Source organism: Pteropus medius, unplaced genomic scaffold (genome assembly GCF_902729225.1).
Source record: "Pteropus medius unplaced genomic scaffold, Ma_sr-lr_union100, whole genome shotgun sequence".
Lineage (NCBI taxonomy): Eukaryota > Metazoa > Chordata > Mammalia > Chiroptera > Pteropodidae > Pteropus > Pteropus medius.
Genome location: NW_024354502.1, coordinates 30801508 through 30820255, shown reverse-complemented (window position 1 = coordinate 30820255; position 18748 = coordinate 30801508). Strand labels below are relative to the sequence as shown.

The 18748-nt window shown below is 34.3% G+C and overlaps 1 protein-coding gene across 1 annotated transcript in view; it reads left to right on the top strand.

Annotated features, from left to right (window-relative positions):
- Window positions 1-18748, top strand: part of KAT6A (lysine acetyltransferase 6A) — a 98110-nt gene that overhangs the window by 2547 nt on the left and 76815 nt on the right. Inside the window, 1 exon segment of the mRNA XM_039853656.1 lies at window positions 53-967. Within this exon segment, the coding sequence (XP_039709590.1) occupies window positions 368-967 (600 nt within the window). The 5' untranslated portion in view covers window positions 53-367.

Sequence of the window (18748 nt, the reverse complement as noted above, 5' to 3'; positions counted from 1 at the left end):
TTTACAAAATGGGCGTTGATAGAAAACTGACTTTGTTTTCATTGTTTTTCAGGCATAAGATGCACATTTTTCTGCTGGGAATGACATGTTCATGAGTTTTTACAACTTTATGAAGAGACCCATGTGTGGTGCTATTGAGAAATTCATTGGGAAATTTGAAGACATTTCAAATAACTGGTTGTTTTGATTTCTAAAGTAAATGGAGAGGCATTCTGTTTTGTGAAAAGAAGGAAGGACTTAGGCCAGAAAACTTGTATGCTATGGTTAACTGGTTCTCAGCCTCCGAGAAAGTTGTTTTCCATGGTGTAAAACTTAGTCAGCATCAGGATAAAGGATAACGACTCTATGGATATACGAATCCTTCACCATGGTAAAACTCGCTAACCCGCTGTATACGGAATGGATTTTGGAGGCCATCAAAAAAGTGAAGAAGCAGAAACAGCGTCCTTCAGAAGAAAGGATATGCAATGCAGTGTCTTCATCCCATGGCTTGGATCGTAAAACTGTTTTAGAACAATTGGAGTTGAGTGTTAAAGATGGAACAATTTTAAAAGTTTCAAATAAAGGTCTCAATTCCTATAAAGATCCTGATAATCCTGGGCGAATAGCACTTCCTAAACCTCGAAACCATGGAAAATTGGACAATAAACAAAATATAGATTGGAATAAACTGATCAAGCGGGCAGTTGATGGCTTGGCAGAGTCTGGTGGCTCAACTTTGAAAAGCATCGAACGTTTTTTGAAAGGTCAGAAGGATGTGTCTGCGTTATTTGGAGGCAGTGCCGCCTCTGGCTTTCACCAGCAGTTACGATTGGCTATTAAACGCGCCATTGGCCATGGCAGACTTCTTAAAGATGGACCTCTGTATCGGCTCAACACTAAAGCAACCAATGTGGACGGGAAAGAGAGTTGTGAATCTCTTTCCTCTTTACCGCCAGTGTCACTCCTTCCACACGAAAAGGATAAGGTGAGAATGGTATATGCATCAGTGTTCACAGAGCTGATGATGTATGCTACAAAGTCATGTTTCTAGGACGTTATATAGAGAATTACACAAGTTTTGTGTTTGGAGACTTGTAGAATGATCACCTTGGGGTTTTTACTGGTGAGTTCTAGGTTTGAGAACTCAATAGATGGTAATTGTTCTGATACTTTGACGTATTTGATGCCTAAGATTCAAAATGTAGAGTATCGACCAACCTAAATGAACATGTTTAGATTTATTTAAAAAAGTAGCATACATCTTTAAAACTGTTGCATGGAAGTTATTGTAATACCATACTACTGGAAGCCAATGAGCAGCCAAATGCTGGAGACTTGAATTTGAAACAAGCAGATGACTAAGAACCTGTCTTCTTTCTCTTTTGCATTTGTTGCAGATTATCATTAGGTAGAAATAAGACCTATTTTCCAGACTCATGTAGTAGCTAAGCAGATTTAGCAATTCTTATTTTTGCTGTTTGTATTCTTAACTTTCTATCATGTAGTAATTATTCTTTGCATATGACAAAGTTCTAAATGTTATGTATGACAGGTTAGACTACATGCGTCAGGAATACAGCATCCTATGTTAGTAAAGTTCTGGGGTGTGGAGAGTTTTGATGCACAGGGGGTATACCTTACCATGCTGTTATTTTGTGCATTTGAAAAGATGTCATCACAGTAAATTTTGGCCCTTAAATAGATATTCAGGGATGAGGAGAATTTTGTTAATAGCCTTTTTTTTTTTTTTTTAACATTGCCCTTGTGTCTTAGCTGTAAATTTATTTTAATTGCTCTGAATCGTACTGTGGAAGTGGTAGTACTTTAAGTTGTACACCTTAGTGTACAATAGTAAAATAATCTTCATTTTGCTTAAGATCATCAAGGCTACTTCTAGGATGAGAAAATTATAAAATTAACATTAAATGTATTTTAAACTATTCGAGCTATGGTCTAAATTTACTGTAGTTATTAACCCACCTATAGATTTTTATTTAAATAGTAATTAAAAATTAACAGTATATTTCTTTGATGAAGTTTTTAGAGATCTATTTTAGGTTTCAGTTTTCTCTGAACTTTGAAATAGAAATATTATCTTACCGTTATTACCATTAAAATGATTCTAATAGAGAATCCTATTCATAAAATTGTTCTATATCATTTAAGCATTTATTAAGAGTGTGTTATTAAAAATTCAGGATGTTTAAAAAAAGTTTGTAAAAATTCAGGATGGACAAGAAACTAAAATGCTTTATTCTGTTGTTCAGTGCTGTGAGAACTTTCTTGATCACATGTGGCTGAAGTGAAAAGAAATATAACACTTGATTCCTACAATTGTTATCAAAAATCTACAAAGGTTAACTGCATGGTAACGGAATAATTTATCATTTAGAACGAATTCAGTATTATATCTGTGATTGGGTATTATAAATTCTTGTTAGAACATCTGAGTGTGTGCTTTTATTATAATTTCCCTTGTTCGAATTAGATATTTTAATTTTTAAAAATATTAGCTATACATAAAATGTCAGTTGTGCATATTTTTAAAAGATAGTCAACATTGTGCAATGTAGGACAAATTTGAGTCTTATCACCCTAGGATTTTACTTTTGAAAGGGAGACCTTGAGAACCTTCTAACCCAACAATCCTTATTTTGCAGCAGAGCTGAACAACCTTTGCATTAAAAAAAAATAATCCAGTAAAGATTTGCTGGTGTCCTTTGGTTAGAAATGTCTCTTTGGTTACATATCTTTAATATATAGTGGTGTTAATCGGAGTAACTAAATTTGGAGTATACATTTGGGAAAATTGAGTTTCATTGAGTAACTTCTATATATGTACTGATCTTATTGGGAAAAATAGATTTCATGATAATATCTACAAAATTAAGAGTTGATGAGATCTGTTTCTATTTTTATATGGAGTTTTATTTTCAATAATGAATATCCGGAGTGACTTTCCCCAAAGATATGAAAAGCTCACATTCAAAATCATAATACAGTGAGCTCTAGGATAAGGGATTATTCTTCCTCTAAACAGATTACAGTTGTATGTCTGCTTCTCTTCATGTATTTTAACTACTTTCCTTCCTTTTAAACTATCCAATAGATTCTTATGTGGAATTGATTGGCTTGCTGTTATGAACCTAGATATTTTCAAAAAAATTTTCCAGACTGTATTTTTGACAGCAATGGTAAAAGGAAAGTGTAGTCCAGAAGTAGTTTCACTTTCAGACATTAATTAATTCAGCAAATAGTTATTGGGCATCTACTGTGTGCCAGGCACTCTGCTTAGAACTGATATGGCTTGGAACTGAAATGGTGTTTTCTTTCCTGGAATGCAAATATATCTGTTAATCTGGTCACTGTGGAATGAGAGATGAAATTCAGGGACTATATGGAGTGACGAGCAAGCTCCTCTTTACTTTTTCTATATCAATTCTAATTTTTCTCAATATTTATCTTTGGAAAGAATTATAGACCTGTATGTTAGATTTTAAGCAGCTGACTGGTTTTCACTCTTTTTGTTGAAGAGAATCTGTGGGATACTGTGGTTTATAAGTTTTATCCATGTTCTAAGGGAAATTTCCGAGTTCGCTTTAGGGTTGGGTAGGTCATGGTGAGTTTATTTATGTATTTATGTGTGCCAGGCATTACTTTAAAGCTATACATATATTAACTCATTTAATCTTTGTATAACTCAGTGAGGTACGTGCTGTTATTTTACTGATGAAGAAACAGAGACGTAAAAGAGGTTCAGTAACTTGTCCAAATCAAAGATATTAAGTGAAAGAGCTAGAATTTGATCTTGGGCAGTCTTGCTCCAGATTCAGCTATACCTGCCTGCCTCTTGGGAGTTGTTATGTATAACGCCTATTACTGTACTCAGATACACAATTGTGGTTGTTCTTGGTGTTAACTTCACAGTACATTCTCCAATTGTGAAGGAACACATTCTTCACCCCTTCACTCTCTGTGTCCCTTTTTTCTCTATTTTTCTCTATTTTCTCTTTTTTTGGAATGAATTCTAAAACTGATTGAACCAGTGACAAGAATGTATCAAAACCAAAAGTTATGAATATAGTTTTTATACCTGAGGTCCATTAAAAAATAGTTTATATGACATTTCGTTTTATTTTTTTTCTTAAAGATAATTTCAAAGCTTATTAATTTTCATTTTGGTTGTCACTGAAGTTTTATCATTTGCAGTTTGGAATTGATTACATGGATGTAATACAGTGCTTTCATTTGGGACAAAATGTAACTTTCCCTTGAATTGTGGGATTTGGGTGAGGGCGATAGTGTGTAACTGGCTTAAATAACAATATCCTCCTTGTAAACCTTTTTCTTTTTGAAATACAGATGTTATTATAATATAATTTGTTCATTTACTTCATTTATTCATTATTCATTCAGCAAACCTTTAGATGCCTACCATGAACAGTGCATTTAGGATTTAGGTCCTGTTGAGAATTAAGGCCAACAGCATAGCGCCCAAATTATTTTGTTACTGGAATTTGATATTTTAAATTCATAGAATAAGTGGGCTTTGACAGCAACTTAGATTTTTGATGTAGAGATGCCGATTAGAATGGAAGTATGTTTTCAAGTTACTGAGAGTTAAAAATAGAAACTTTTGATTTAGTTATTTGGAAATGGCCTTTATAGTAAAATTGTTTTACATTTTGTATGTTAGAATAGTGGTATTACAAAATCATTAATACATGTAAGCTTAGTAATTTCAATTTCAGAAATCCTGTTGCTGTGATACTTTATAATAATTATCCATGCTGTTAAATTCAGGATATGTTGATTGCTTGATGGAATGATTGTTCATTTTAAAAATAAAACAAAACAAAAATGCAACAATCCCCAAAACATCTGAAAGCAAAAGATGCTACGAAAAAGTTGAGAAGAGATAAATTAGTAATTAAGTGGGAAAAAGTTCTTAAATTTAAAGTGTACAGATTTTTATGAGAGCATACAAGCAGATGTATTTTATAGTATAATTGTTGGGAAACTTTAGGGGGAAATTTTTTAAATTACAAGTTTTAATTCTTACATTATGGAAGAGAGAATGAAGATAATGCCAGTATATCAGTTTTTAAGTAAAGAAGGCTTATTTTAGAGAAAATTATTCTAAACTTATGTAGTGGACCTTAATTTTCATGTCATGGCAAGAACACAGTGACATGGATAATGTAGATTTTGTAATATTATTGAATTAGCAACTGATCGATCTCAGTAATTGTATTTTTTATACATTTCTTACATTTAGTTCATACCATGTTTTGGTAAGTAAATGTTCTATATCCTGAGGAGAAGCTAGCTAGAAATGAAAATTCATTACTGACAAGTCATTGAAGTAGATTAAGTATAAATGTGATTAGAAATTGACTTTTTCTCAGCAGACTTGTTCATATAAAAAAACAAAAACAAATTTAAAAATAACTCTGGCAGGGATATGTTTGTAATGCAGTATTTGTTATATACAAATCAACTGTACAGATATTTTTCGGTCTTCTAGTTAGCTACTGAGCTCTGTGTGTTTTGGCAATTTTTAACCCATAATATACTCTGAAAGAAAACTTGAACTAGTGAGGCAACCTTTGGTTTAGTCATTGCTAATCAAAACTTCTGTACCCAAAACAACTGTGCATACAACCTGGACATTTTTCTTACAGTTATTAGCACTTTACTCTTTCTTCAGGTAACTTCTAACAAGTTGTTGAAATAGAAGAAATTAATGAAGATATCAGATACTACAAATTGCTTTAGGAATAGAAATCTAGAGAATCTAACCATCTTCACCTCTTTCTTTGCTCTGTATTGGGAGGCCAAGGGAATGTAAGCAGTTGCTTATAGAAACCTATTAATAGCTAACATTTGTTAAGGTCTAACAATGTGTTTGGCACTGTTCTGAGTGCTTTACTATGTACTTTATTATTGAAGTCACAAAAGAACTCTAAGTTTTATAGGCATAATACATATAATAGCTCTTTAATAATGTTTAACAATACAAATTTTCATGATCGCTTCTGATAAAACACCAAATAGAAAATGAATGTATGCAGAATATGGTATCTTCTTATTCTTGCTGCCAGTTTTCTTATTTAGTTCATCCTGTCACATGGGCCAGCACTTTTTTACATTACATTTACTTTTAATACTACGAAAATGAATAGATAACAGGAACTGTTTGATTAATCTGGGGAAAAAAAAAATTACATCATTCCAGGCCTCTAGAGGTTGTAAGAATCTCCTTGACAGTTTTGTTTTTTCTTTCTATTTAGAATATGGGAGAAAGTATATTTTTTACATTGACTTGATTCTTAGCTATGTGAGAAGACTGAATCTGGGTGCTAACTTTGCTGGTTAAAGTAGAATTAAAAAATTTTTTTCCCAGTGAACTGGGAAGCATTCTTAAAATTACAGTAATGATGACTTTTCATGCTATGATTTCAAAAATTTTAAATAAATGAATGTTACGTTATAGGAATTATTAAAAGCCTCATTCTGGTGCAGTTGTTTACTAGTTGGCTACTCAGGGATGGAGTTAGTTCACAAAGGATCTGCTGTAAATGAATTAGACCAGTAGCAACTTTACTCTTCTGCTTTTCCCAGCTGGAGCAGGATTAGGATTTATTCAGCTGCAGCTGGTTCCCAGGAATATCTAGGCTGTTTCTTCTGTTTTTTAACTTTGACAGGAGAGTTATAGTTCCAAACAGATGGCTTTCATCAGCACTATGCATAACTGTAAATTCAAGTTCAAAGAATTACTTTTAACTTCATTAGGAAACAGGTGAAGAAACAGTTTGTAGTATGGCACTACTGGGTTAAGGGCTGAAATTAAATGTAGAGATTATAGTAGTGTAGCATTTTAATTTCCAGAATGCCATTTTGGGTCAAAATAGTTTTTAACTGCCAGCAATTAGACAAAAAGACCTGTTAAGAAAAACTAAGTCAGAGGGTAGTGTTGATTAAGGATTATTTTATAGTTGGATTATGTGTACAAAGTATAAAAAACTCTTAGGAAAAAAAAGATTGAATCTTTTGCATTTTGTAGAATTTTATAACAGTCTTGTACAACAATGACTCTAATCTTATTTCACAAATAGAGAAACTGAAAGCCAAGGAGATTTAAGTGTCTTGTTCAATGCCACACAGCAAGTTAATCACATGTGGGAGAAGTGGTCAGGACCTTTTCAGTTCTGTGCTTTTTTCCATTAGGCTGTAGTACTGCTGTATAGTATTAGAGAGCAGTGAGTATAAACTAATGTAGTTAGAACTCTCTTCCTTAATGAAAACCATAGAATAAACTCTGGTCTAGAGAATTTTGGTGGTTTTTTGTAAACCACAAATATGTGAATCTGGTTGTTTCAGTGTTTGAAGATAGCTATATACTCTAGAAAGTAGAAACAATTTTTTGAGGAGTGGAGAGACTGCTTGCTTATTGCTCAAATCAGAGAAATTAGAAAGTTTTCTTATGTTTTTAGCTAAATATTAGAAGGAAAACATGTTAAACTACCTTAATACTGGAAGAAAAAGTACTACTTGATTTTTGAAAAAAAGTTCAGTTGCAGTTAAGTCTGATTTTCAGAAAGTCGATAACACACATGACCTCTGAGTGACTTGATTAATTGATTAGAACTTAAAAATTTTAAAGACTGATATAGAAAAGAACAAGCCTTTCTATTAATCAGTGAAGTAATTCTTATTAAAGGCATGAAATAAGGATGGATTAGGAGTATACAGTCTTATCACTGCTTGTTATGTATACATAGTATCTTGGTTCCGGGTGATTTGGAATACCAGTAAACCTTACAGAGAAGGCAGTAGACAATATTATTTTTGGTCTTTGTGACTAATAGTTCATCTCTGCATTACTTTTACTTCGTCATAAAACTTAGCAAATATATTGGAATAGTGGCAAATAAAGATTAAGATTGGAGACAGTTATGTATAAAATAATTGGGTGGTTTTAAGGTTATTAGTAAAACTTGTTAGGGAGAAAATGACTAATGTAGAAAGAAAACGTGGCAACTGAAAAACTTAAAATCTTCGTACATGTGAAAGAAGACAGGCAGCTGATTCATTTCCCATTTACCTTTTGTGCAGAAGAGGTAGATTCCATTATGTGGGGTGTTATCATGCTTAATACTTTAGGCTGTTTTTTCGTCCAGGGAATTGTGTTGTTGACCTAGAGAGCTGCTAAGTGTTGATTTTCAATTCTTTCTGCTCAGTAGAGTGCAAGTTTTTCTTTTTTCTTAGTCATTGGACTACAGCGAAACATTTAACTCCTGAGTTTTTTAGAACCTATAACAGAACTCTTGGAAATATTACATTTTTGTGTGTGTGTTTAGTGCTATGCTGTGCTTTAATGGTTTCCCAGTTTTTCTATTCAGGACATCTTTAAATATCTTACTTAGTAAATATTTAGATCCTCTTTCACCATTTTCCTGCTTTAGTTATCTCATTTTTCCTCACACCAGTTTTTCTTTAATTTTACAACATAAGTCTAAAGCCCTCTTCTTTCTAAAGAAGTGGTTCTTGACACTAAATCCATGTTAGAATTGCCTGAGGAAACACCAAATTAAATTAGACTCTAGCAGTGGGGCTCACATTGCAGGTTTCCTTTTTTTTTTTTTTAAAGTCATGTACATCTAATGTACAGGCAGGGTTGAGAACCACTGCTGTAATGCTTAGAGCCAACATCTCTGTAGTGGGAAGTGGCTGAAGGAGTCAGCGGACAGAAGAAATAGCTACTTTTTACCTAATAATTGAAATTTCAGACAAATACTGGAAATAGCATACTTCACGCCTACTCTCAGTGCACGCTTTGAACCCAGGACAGTGTACTTCTGTAAACCTAAATTTTGTTTTATCCTACTCCCTGACCATAATTGCCCTAAACTACCACTTTTCTTTTTTCTCACTCCAGTTGTACCTCCCCTCTTTTATCTCATCAGGGTCTCATATGGTACACATATAATTTGGAGAAGGTTCCCTGTGTGATTCCGATGGGTGTCCCCTACCCACCCCTCAAATATTTTTTCTTCTAATTGCTTGGCCTTATGGTTTATCACCTCAGTTACTCACGTGACTCCTGCATCTAATTGGCAAAGCCCAATGTTGAAAAGCCAACCATTTTCTCTCCCTGCTCTTATATGGGACTGTTTATTATTTTAAAGAAAATTACACAAACCGTATGATGAGATGTCACTTAGAAATTTGTGACCTCTTATCTCAGTTCTACCGTCTGCTTGGAGATGTATGTCTGTATCTGTAGTCTGTTCTCTTGCAGCAATTCATTATTTCCTCCAGCTCTTTTTTTGCCTTTCTCATTTTCAGCAGACACTGCCATGTCCTACTTCATAGAGAGAATAGACTCTATATGGCCATATGAGTGCATTCAACTTATACCCCACCTCTCACACTAATTTAACTACATCTCTACTTATTCTTATCCTCTTTGCTGTCTTTCAGAGGACACAAAAGAAGTGTCTTGTCTAGAGCTAATCTCTCCATTTATGTGCAGGATGCTGTTCTCTCCTGTCTCAGGGGCCTTGTTCCATCAATAATTTTCCCAGTCATTTTACTCTGTGCCCCTTAGCATGGAGAAGTCTCTCACTTCAAATTAGAATAAACACAGACAAAAAACACTGCTTCAGACCCTTCTCTTCATCTACACCCTGGCTGTCTCCTTTGCTTCATTTTTAAACTTCTTGAAAAAAAATTTATTCATTCCAGATCTATTGTAACCTGGCCTTTGGCCCTAGAGTACCATTTGAAACAGCTCTTGCGGACAGCTTTCAGTCTTTATCTTACCTGACCTCTCGGCAGCATTTAGCACTTGTTGACCATTCTCTCCTCACTTGACTTCTAGGATAATTCTTCCCTAGGTGTCTTCCTCCTCTCCTCTCATCTTTCTGGTAATTCATTTTCAGTTTACTAGCTTTTATCTTTTGCCTTTTATCTTACATGTTGGATTCCCTGAGGTTCTGTTCTTTGCCCACTTCTTATTGTGTCAGCCTTCCTGAGTTATCTGTAGACTTACCTCCTCTATACTAAATTCATATCTCAATCCAAAACTCTCTTTTGTACTCTGGACTTATCTATCCCACAGTGTGTTGTGTTATCTCAGTCACTTCAAATTCATGATAACCCAGATGGAATTTATCACCCTCCTCCAACTTGCTCTTACCGTGGTGGGAGGCATTGCCTTTGACTCTAAAACAGAAACTTTGGTGCTATCTTCTATACCTCATTTGCATCTCTTTTAGATTTAGTTCTAGTCCACTCCCAATATTTTCTGCATCTTTACCATCTCTTTAAATTAACCCCTTCTCCATTCCAGCTGCTACTCTCTCAGTGCAGGTCCTTATCATTTCTCTCTTGATTTACCATAGTAGCTTCCTCACTGGTTTTCCTTTCTCCAGCAACTCCCTCCAGTCTACTTTATTGCCAAGAATGATCTTATTAAGAAACACTTAAGAACACAGCCTCAAGAACCAGACCATCGGAGTTTGCATCTCATCTTGGCACTACTTGCTTTATGACCTTGGGTAATTTGTTTAATCTTTGCAATATTTCTTTCTTTAAAATGGGGATAATACAGTACCTATCTCATAATGAAGTTGTGAAGATTTAATGAGTTAGTATACATCAGCGTTGACTAATAGAGATCTGTGCGAAGATGGAATGTGCTATATCTGTGCTCAGTACAGTATCCAGCTTCTGAAATGTGGCTGGTTGACTGAAAAACTGATTTTTTCATTTCATTTAATTGTAATTTTATTGAAATAGCTACATATGGCCAGTAGCTACTGGACAGTACAGAATACATAAAGTCCAGTGTTCTATAAATGTTAGCTATTATTACTATCTTTCTAAAATTAAACTTTCTCCTTAAAATCCTTCAGTGTCAAATTCCATGGCATAGTATATATTTTTAACCTGCTTCTTCACCCCCTGCATTGCTCTAAACTTGTCTACTGCTGTTTCTTCATGTGCTGTGTTCCACCATACCAGTAGTTCTCAAAATGTGGCAGTCGTGTCACCTGAAAACTTGTTTAAAATCAAAATTCTTGGACCATATTCCTGGCCTGCTAAGTCACAAACTGGGGATGGGGTCCATCAGCTTTTATGATAATAAGCCCTCCGTGGGAATCTGACTCATGCTAAGGTTTGAGAACCACTGCACATTCCAAACTACTTGAGTTTCTGAGATCCATCTTGTAATCTCTTGCTCCTACGTTTTTCTCCCATGTTGAATGATCATCCTTTCTCTCTTCTTCACCAATTAGCTCTAATTTAACTTTGCAGACTTACCTCAGGCACATCTTCTTTGGTTCTTCCTTCCCTTATTTTTTTACTCATCCTGCTTCCAGGCTGACTTAGCTTTCTTCATGCCCCTGGTATCCTCCTATATATTCCTCCATCATAGCCCATTTCACGTTGCATTGTTGTTTTAGCCTACTAGACAGTGAATTTAGGATTTTGCTTTTGATCTTTGTATCCTTCTATCTAGTACGATGTCTCGTATGCTTTACAGGTATTTATGGAACATCTTCCAGCCAACACAGTGATTATTAGGTCCTGAGTGAAGGAGATACAATCCCTGTAATTAACACAAATAAGTGCTCTGATGGGATGAAACAGTGCTATGGAAGCACTGGAGGTGGGTGGGGCAAGTTAGGGAAGTCTTCTCAGAGGAAGTCACATGTGAGAGGTTAGTGAAGTGGGGAAGCACATGGGTGGGGTGGGAAAGAATAGTTCCTGCAAAGGGAACAGCATGTACACAGGCCTAGCAAAACATTGTAGGCCTATGATAAATGTTTAGTTGAATGTGAATAAGAAACCAAATCATGTCTAACTTTTAGGCTTTGGTTTTGAAGTCCCTACTTGCCCCTGCAAACATTCATTAGTATTATATGGTTCAGGTGTGATAGGGTAACCTCCAAGCCAGCAGGATACATTTATTTGTTTGCATGTTTGTTTGCTTTTTAATGATAGAAGAAAAGATTTGATTTATCTGAATTATTCTACAGGGCAGGTAACACCAGTGATGGCACAGGTAAACATATTCCTCTGGTTGTATAAGAATAGGCTAAGAATTTAAACAAACAAACTTCAAACTTAGTGCACTGACAAAGCATATTAAGAAGGCTGCAAGGTGGCCAGCATGACCACAACTGTTGCCACTTTTGTAACCCTACTCCATATTGGTCTTTTTTGCCCTTGTTGCTGCCGTCCTAGGCTTTCTGTTGATCTCAGCCCTCTTTTGTAAGAACATCAAGGCCTTGGTAAATATGCTTTTTAAGCGCCAACTTTGCTGTTGAATACCTGCTTTTGTCTGGGACTTTTTATATGTAATTTTCAGTAAAGCATTACCTTTTACTCTCTTGGAATGCTTTACAAATAGATTGGTTTCACCTACTATCTTTGAAGGAATGATACAAATACACAGTTTTATTTCTGATAACTTCAACTAAGCAGAGAACTTTTTAACTTCAGACAAGAAAACTAGAGACAGAAAAGGGGAAATAGTCTTTTTCTCCAAAACTTCAGATAGGTGGTAATAACATGTTTCTGAAGTGTCTCACAGATTATAAAGAATTTTGCTTTCACATGTATTTTCTTTTATATAATATTTTTGTAGTACAGTAGGCAGTCCAGGTGCTGTGATAGCCAGGTTTTACTTGTGCCAAATTATATGGTTAAAGGGGATAAATGGAACTAGAGCTCAGGTCTCTTTCAAGCATAGTACTCCTTCAGTCACATCAGGCTGCCCCTTTTCATGAAACTGACAAGCATTAAAAAAGTTGGTGCTCCTTTAGCATTATATACATCTGTTAAAGCATTTAGCAAGTCATATGTGTTATTAATCTTCATATCCAGGTCCTGACACTCTGTAAGATGCTCAGAAAATGTTTGTTGAATTGAGACTGTCAGGTTTAAACTGGAAGGGGGAATTATAGAAATTAGGTTAATTTAAAAAAAAAGTATTAACTCTATTAATATACTTAGAAGCCAAACCATTTATTCTCTCAAAATTCGTAGCCTTTGTAGATAGAAAGAAAAGAGAATTTCACATGTTTTCTGCAAATGTTTGATAACTCAGCTGAAAAGTACCATTTGCTACTTCCTTCAAGGTAATATTTGTTCTCTTTTAACCATATAGTATTTTTAAAAAGTTTAAGAAATTGTGTTTTCCTAATAGATAATACATTTATTAGTACATACAGTTACAGAGTACAAGAGTATTCCATGAAAAGTATTCTTCTAACTCCTATTCCCTTGCTAACCAGTTGCTCTCCTGGGAGGCAGCCAGTTTTATTTTCTACCTTCCAAAGAGATTCTATGTGTATACAAGCACTCACTTTATATATTCATTTTTTTCACCTTTTTCTCCCACAGTCGATAACATACCTTAACACACTATTCTGCACCTTACTTTTTTTTCAACCTATGTAACAATATAGCTTAAAGTGTTTTCCATGTTAGTACATAAGACTTGGTGGTATTCTAGTGTATGGATGTACCATAATTTATAAAACCAGCCCCTTGCTAATAGACATTTATTTCCAATTTTCTGTGATTACAAACAGTACTCAATTGAATAACCTCTTTTGTACCTTATTTTGCTTTTAAGTTTGTAGAGGTGGAATAATTGGGTCAAAGAATGCATGTCTTTGTAATTTTGATATTTCTAAGTTTCTCTCTACAGAGATTCACCAAAAAGTATATGAGAGTACTTGTTTCCCTCCACCCATGTAAACACAGTGTTATCGAACTTCATGATCTTTGGTAGTCTGATAAATGAAAAATAATTACTCATTTTGATTCCCTTCTTTCACTCTCATTAGAGTTTGCTCTTTAAGCCTAGTAACCAGACACAACCTCTGATCTGTATTTCTACAGGTAGGCTGCCTTAAAACTGATTTCTTAAGAACACAATTCTTAGAGGTAATCAGAAATTTGTGGAGTTTTTTCAAACTGTTGTTACTTTGCTTTAAGAAATATCTAGGTCTTTTTCCTGAGTCTCTTTTGTAAGCAGTAACCTATACTGATGGTTTCTGTCCTGTAGAATGAGCCCCCCAACAAGATAAAAATCTTAGCCTGTTGCTTTTCTACCTATGGCAAGGAAACCCTATTTAACAGATGATTTAATATGTCTTTGTTAGTCTTTTTAAGTGTATGTTATGTTAATACTTGTATTTGAAAACCTACATAATTTTGAATAAATATTCTATGCTAGATGTTATATTTAGCTCACAACCCCTTATGGAGGTTGTATATTTTATAGGTGAAACAAAGGCTTATAAGAGGTTAAGTGATTTGCCCAAGGTTATATAGCTAAAGTATATGAGCTAGAATATATAGAGGCTAGTAGAGTGGTCAAAAAAAAAAACAAAACAAAACACTATGAATTCAGAGTTGAGATAAACCTAAATTCTGGTGAGTTGGTGCAGTAGTTTAAAGTACTCCCTAAATTATTACAACACTAATTTCTTATTAGTTTGAGGCTTACATAAGAGTATTTAAGAGCACAGATCTCAGCCTCATCACTTGTTGTTTGACCTTTAAGTTACTTTACTCCATGAGCTTCAGTTTCCTTTTCTGTAAAGAAGGGATAGTAATTGTACCTAATTAGCCTTTGTTTTTAAAAATAAACAGGAAGTAGTGCTGACTTCCCTCTTCTTTTTACAGTAAACAATAAAACAAATCAATTTATTAACCCACAAAATACTGTCATCATATTTTGAAGGCTATTTGAAGTTTTTATGAACATATCAGTTTTAACAGGACATAGAATCAGACATTTTGATAGTTGTTCACATACTATAATCCATTTAAATTAGGATGGATGTTCTCTGGTCGTATTTTTTTTTGGAAGAGGCAAAATATTTGAACAGTCTTCCCATTTAGAACTATTTTTCAGTAACAAAGTCACCCTCCCATTAAAAAAAAAAAAAAAAGAAACAAAGTACTCCCTTTGTTAAAGTTGTCAAAGTAGGTTTTTATTTTGTATCTTAAAGCTCGAGGTTTAGGGTAAAGATGAAGCTTTGAAATTGTTTTTCCCCATGCAAAGCGACCCAGCCCTGTTGAGAATCAAACTAATAACTGATATAATTAAGCACCATGTTGTATAGCACTGCTTTTAAAATTTTCTTCTGGGAATCTTGTTAAAATGCAGTTTTAGGTCTTTGGTGAGGCCTGAGATTTTGCATTTTTAACAAGCTCCCAAGTATTCCACTGCTGCACAAAACACACTTTGAATAGCAAATTTCTGTAGAACTTAGTCATTCCTTTACTCTTGACTGTCTTAAATCATATGCTTATTTTCAGACATTTATTCAGCAGATTTCCACTGAATGTCTGTTTCCCAGGCACAGTGCTAGGTATTGAGATTATAACAGGGTTGCTCGCTAGCTAGATACCTTGCTCTCAGTCAAGTGGGGGAAGCCAAGGAAATAGTAACAATAAAGTATATGAAATTGTGATGCTTAAGAGCAGGGAGCACTGATAAGTCCAAAAACTGCTTTTTAAAAAAAAACAAAAAAACAATTTTGTGAAGATACTGAAACTAGTTAGTTTGCTGTGTCAACATTGATATTTCCAGTGGTTGTACTGTGGAGCTTTGATTGAATTGATCATTAGTCTAAAACAGATGTTGGCAAACATTTTCGGTAAAATAACAGGTAGTAAATATTCTAGACTTTGTGGGCCATATAGTTAGTCTCTGACCTAACTACTCAACTCTGCTCAAAGCAGCCACAGGCAATATGTAAGCGAATGAGTGTGTTCTAATAATTATTTACAAAACAGGTGGGCCAGATTTGATATGAAGGCCATAGTTTGCCCATCCCTGTTCCAGAACAGCAGTGTATTTATTACACTCGGTTGTAAGATATGTTGAAAATAATATAAAAATAAGGAATGATTTATTTTAAAAAGTTGGTTACCTTTATAATAATGTCACTGATTTATTTGCATTCAAATATGCTGTCATGGAACGTGAATTGTTATGTATCTAGGGATACCCCTGAGAATATATTATTTGGCTGTCATTTGTCATGTGTATCATTGAGAAAAGAAGGGTAAAGGATTACTGCTCTAGAATTTTAGTTAGTATTCTTAAAGAGCAGCACAAATGCCTATTTTCCCCTTTTATTATTTGGGAAAAGGATCCATAATAGATAGAAGGGGTTAGGGAATCTCGCCATAGTTGTGCAATGAAGCATTTCTGTAAATTGCTTTTTCTGGTCAGTGTTGGAAAATATGTAATTTCTGGACCGGAAGAAGGTGGACATCCTTGGGCACTCAAATCAATTACCATCATTTATAATAGCAAATAGAATTTGGGCTCTGGAGTTTACTTTCTGATTTTATTACTTAACTAGTTGTGTGGTCTTCGGCAAAGTATTTAATTTCTTTGCCCCTTTTTTTCTTCCTGGGGTCTTGATACTGCACACAATTTTGGAGGTGGTAGGAAACACTGTAGTTGATAGCACTTAGTGTAGTACTGGTAAATAGTAAGTTCTCAGTAGATGTTAACTTTCTTCCCTTCTGACCTGTCTGCAGAGCAGTTTATTATGTACTGAGAAAAATTAAGAAAAAATGTTCCGGGCACATAAAAATCTTAAAATTTTCTTGGAAGTAAATAAGTAAAAAGAGGAGCATTTTCAAAATAACATGCAAACAAATATAAGACCTTTCAATAAAGAAGCTATCTCAAATAGGTGAGAATATCATTTAATTACAGAACTAAAAGTCTTAGGAATTCTTTCTATTTAAACCCATATATTTTTTTACAAAGGAAAAGAGATTAAATGACTTCTCAAAATCTATATGTTGTCTTTATAGATATGTAGAGAAGGACACTCTCTAACATTCACTGATTAACCAGATGTTACTGGTTCTTGGTTAGGAATTTATCTCTAGACTAATTAAATTCATCTTGTTTCAGTTTAAGCACCTAATAGCTTGCTCTGCATATTTTGAACACTTGGTAAATATTGACTTAAAAAATTTTTTGATCTCAACAGAGATGGAGAGTAACTATAGGCCTGACTGTAAATTAAATTACTTTGATTTCTTTAATATTGCCAGTAGGAACAATTTTCTATGATATTTTTATAGCTTTTTAGTAAACGAACTTGGATTTTTTTGCAGAGTTTAAAATTTACAATACTACATTAATAGAAGGGAAAGGTGACATTGAATACTGACAAGCAAAAAATATAAAGTAATTGCTATTTAATAGCTTTAATCATGCCTTCTATATGTCTTTCATTGCTTTAGTTCACTTCTTTTCATTCAGCAGTAGTCTTTCAGCTGGTTTCCCTTTATTCATTCAATAAATATTTAATGATATTTGACATGTAGTAGGTACTGTTCTAAGTGTTGGGGATTAGCAGTGAACCAAATGGATAAAAACCCCTGCCCTCATGGAGCTTATGTTACCTATTCTAGCAGATTTTAGTCTAGGCCTTTGAAGCTCACTTTTGTCTGATTATCTGTCTAAAATAATCATGTTCCTCCTTGTTTAGAATCCTGAAGTCTAGTGGATTTCTGTTGCACTCTGGATAAAGTTCAGGTGCTTTAGCCTTCATGCAGCTTCATCTGTTGCCACACTTTTTTAACCCTCTGCCTTCCAACACATTGCAGTTCCTAGTATTTAACCACACTCTCTTGCATTTCAGTTTTTAATATATGTATCTCTGCTTGGGATGTCATTCTTTTAGATGCTTTTCCAGACAAAAACAAAAATAACTAATATTTGTTTTAAGCTTGTTTGACCTTCCCACCACCATCACTGGCTTGGTGATATAACTTTCTTTTTGCTATGAACATAACAAATATTCTCTTGATAGTTAGGCATGCTGATGCTATGGCATTTTTCTCCCTGTATTGTGATGATCTATCTTCCTCTCCTACTAGAATTAAGAGCAAGGACTACTTTTACTTCTTTATTTCTCAGTGTCCATCAAGGAGCCTGGCTCATAGTTTGAAATATTAATTGAACAAGTAAATGCCTGAACTACTATCATAGCACTATTGGGCTGACTGGAGAATGTTTGAGGTTCATCCAATATACCTTTGAATTTATGGAGTGTTTACTGTGTGCCATATTATAGATGTAAATAGAAAACTTGCTCTTGGGTGAGTCTATAACAAAGCTAACAACTTCCTTATTTTTACAGCAGACTTTCCTTTTTATTTTACACACACACACACACACACACACACACACACACACACACACAACTAATAAATAGCCTCTATCAGGTATTCAAACAGTACTGATGATATCTTTTTAATGAAGTAGTGTTTTAAACTAGTAAAGAGAGAATGATAAAAAATGGAGAACCACACACCATTTTAGGATCGTACGAGGAAGGAATATGAGTCCTGCTTTGTCCACAGAAAACTTTCCATGGGTACCTTCTGGTAAGATCAAGAAAGTGTCATCTGAACTTGCAGAATGGGGTCAGTACCTTGGAAGAAAATTCTAAAGACCAGAGCGAAATTGTCTTTAAAAATTACTGCATCACTGATACCGTGGGTAGTTCAGAGAATGATACTCTAGAAACAAACAACAACAAAAATAAAGCACTGACAGCTCTGCATAGAAAAGTGATTCAGAGATGAACTCTGAATTCAAAAAGGTTTAAGGATACTTAATTTTGCTTACATTTTTCTTTTTGTGTGCACAAGATTGACATATGATAAAAATGTCTAAATAAGCATTTCAACAAGC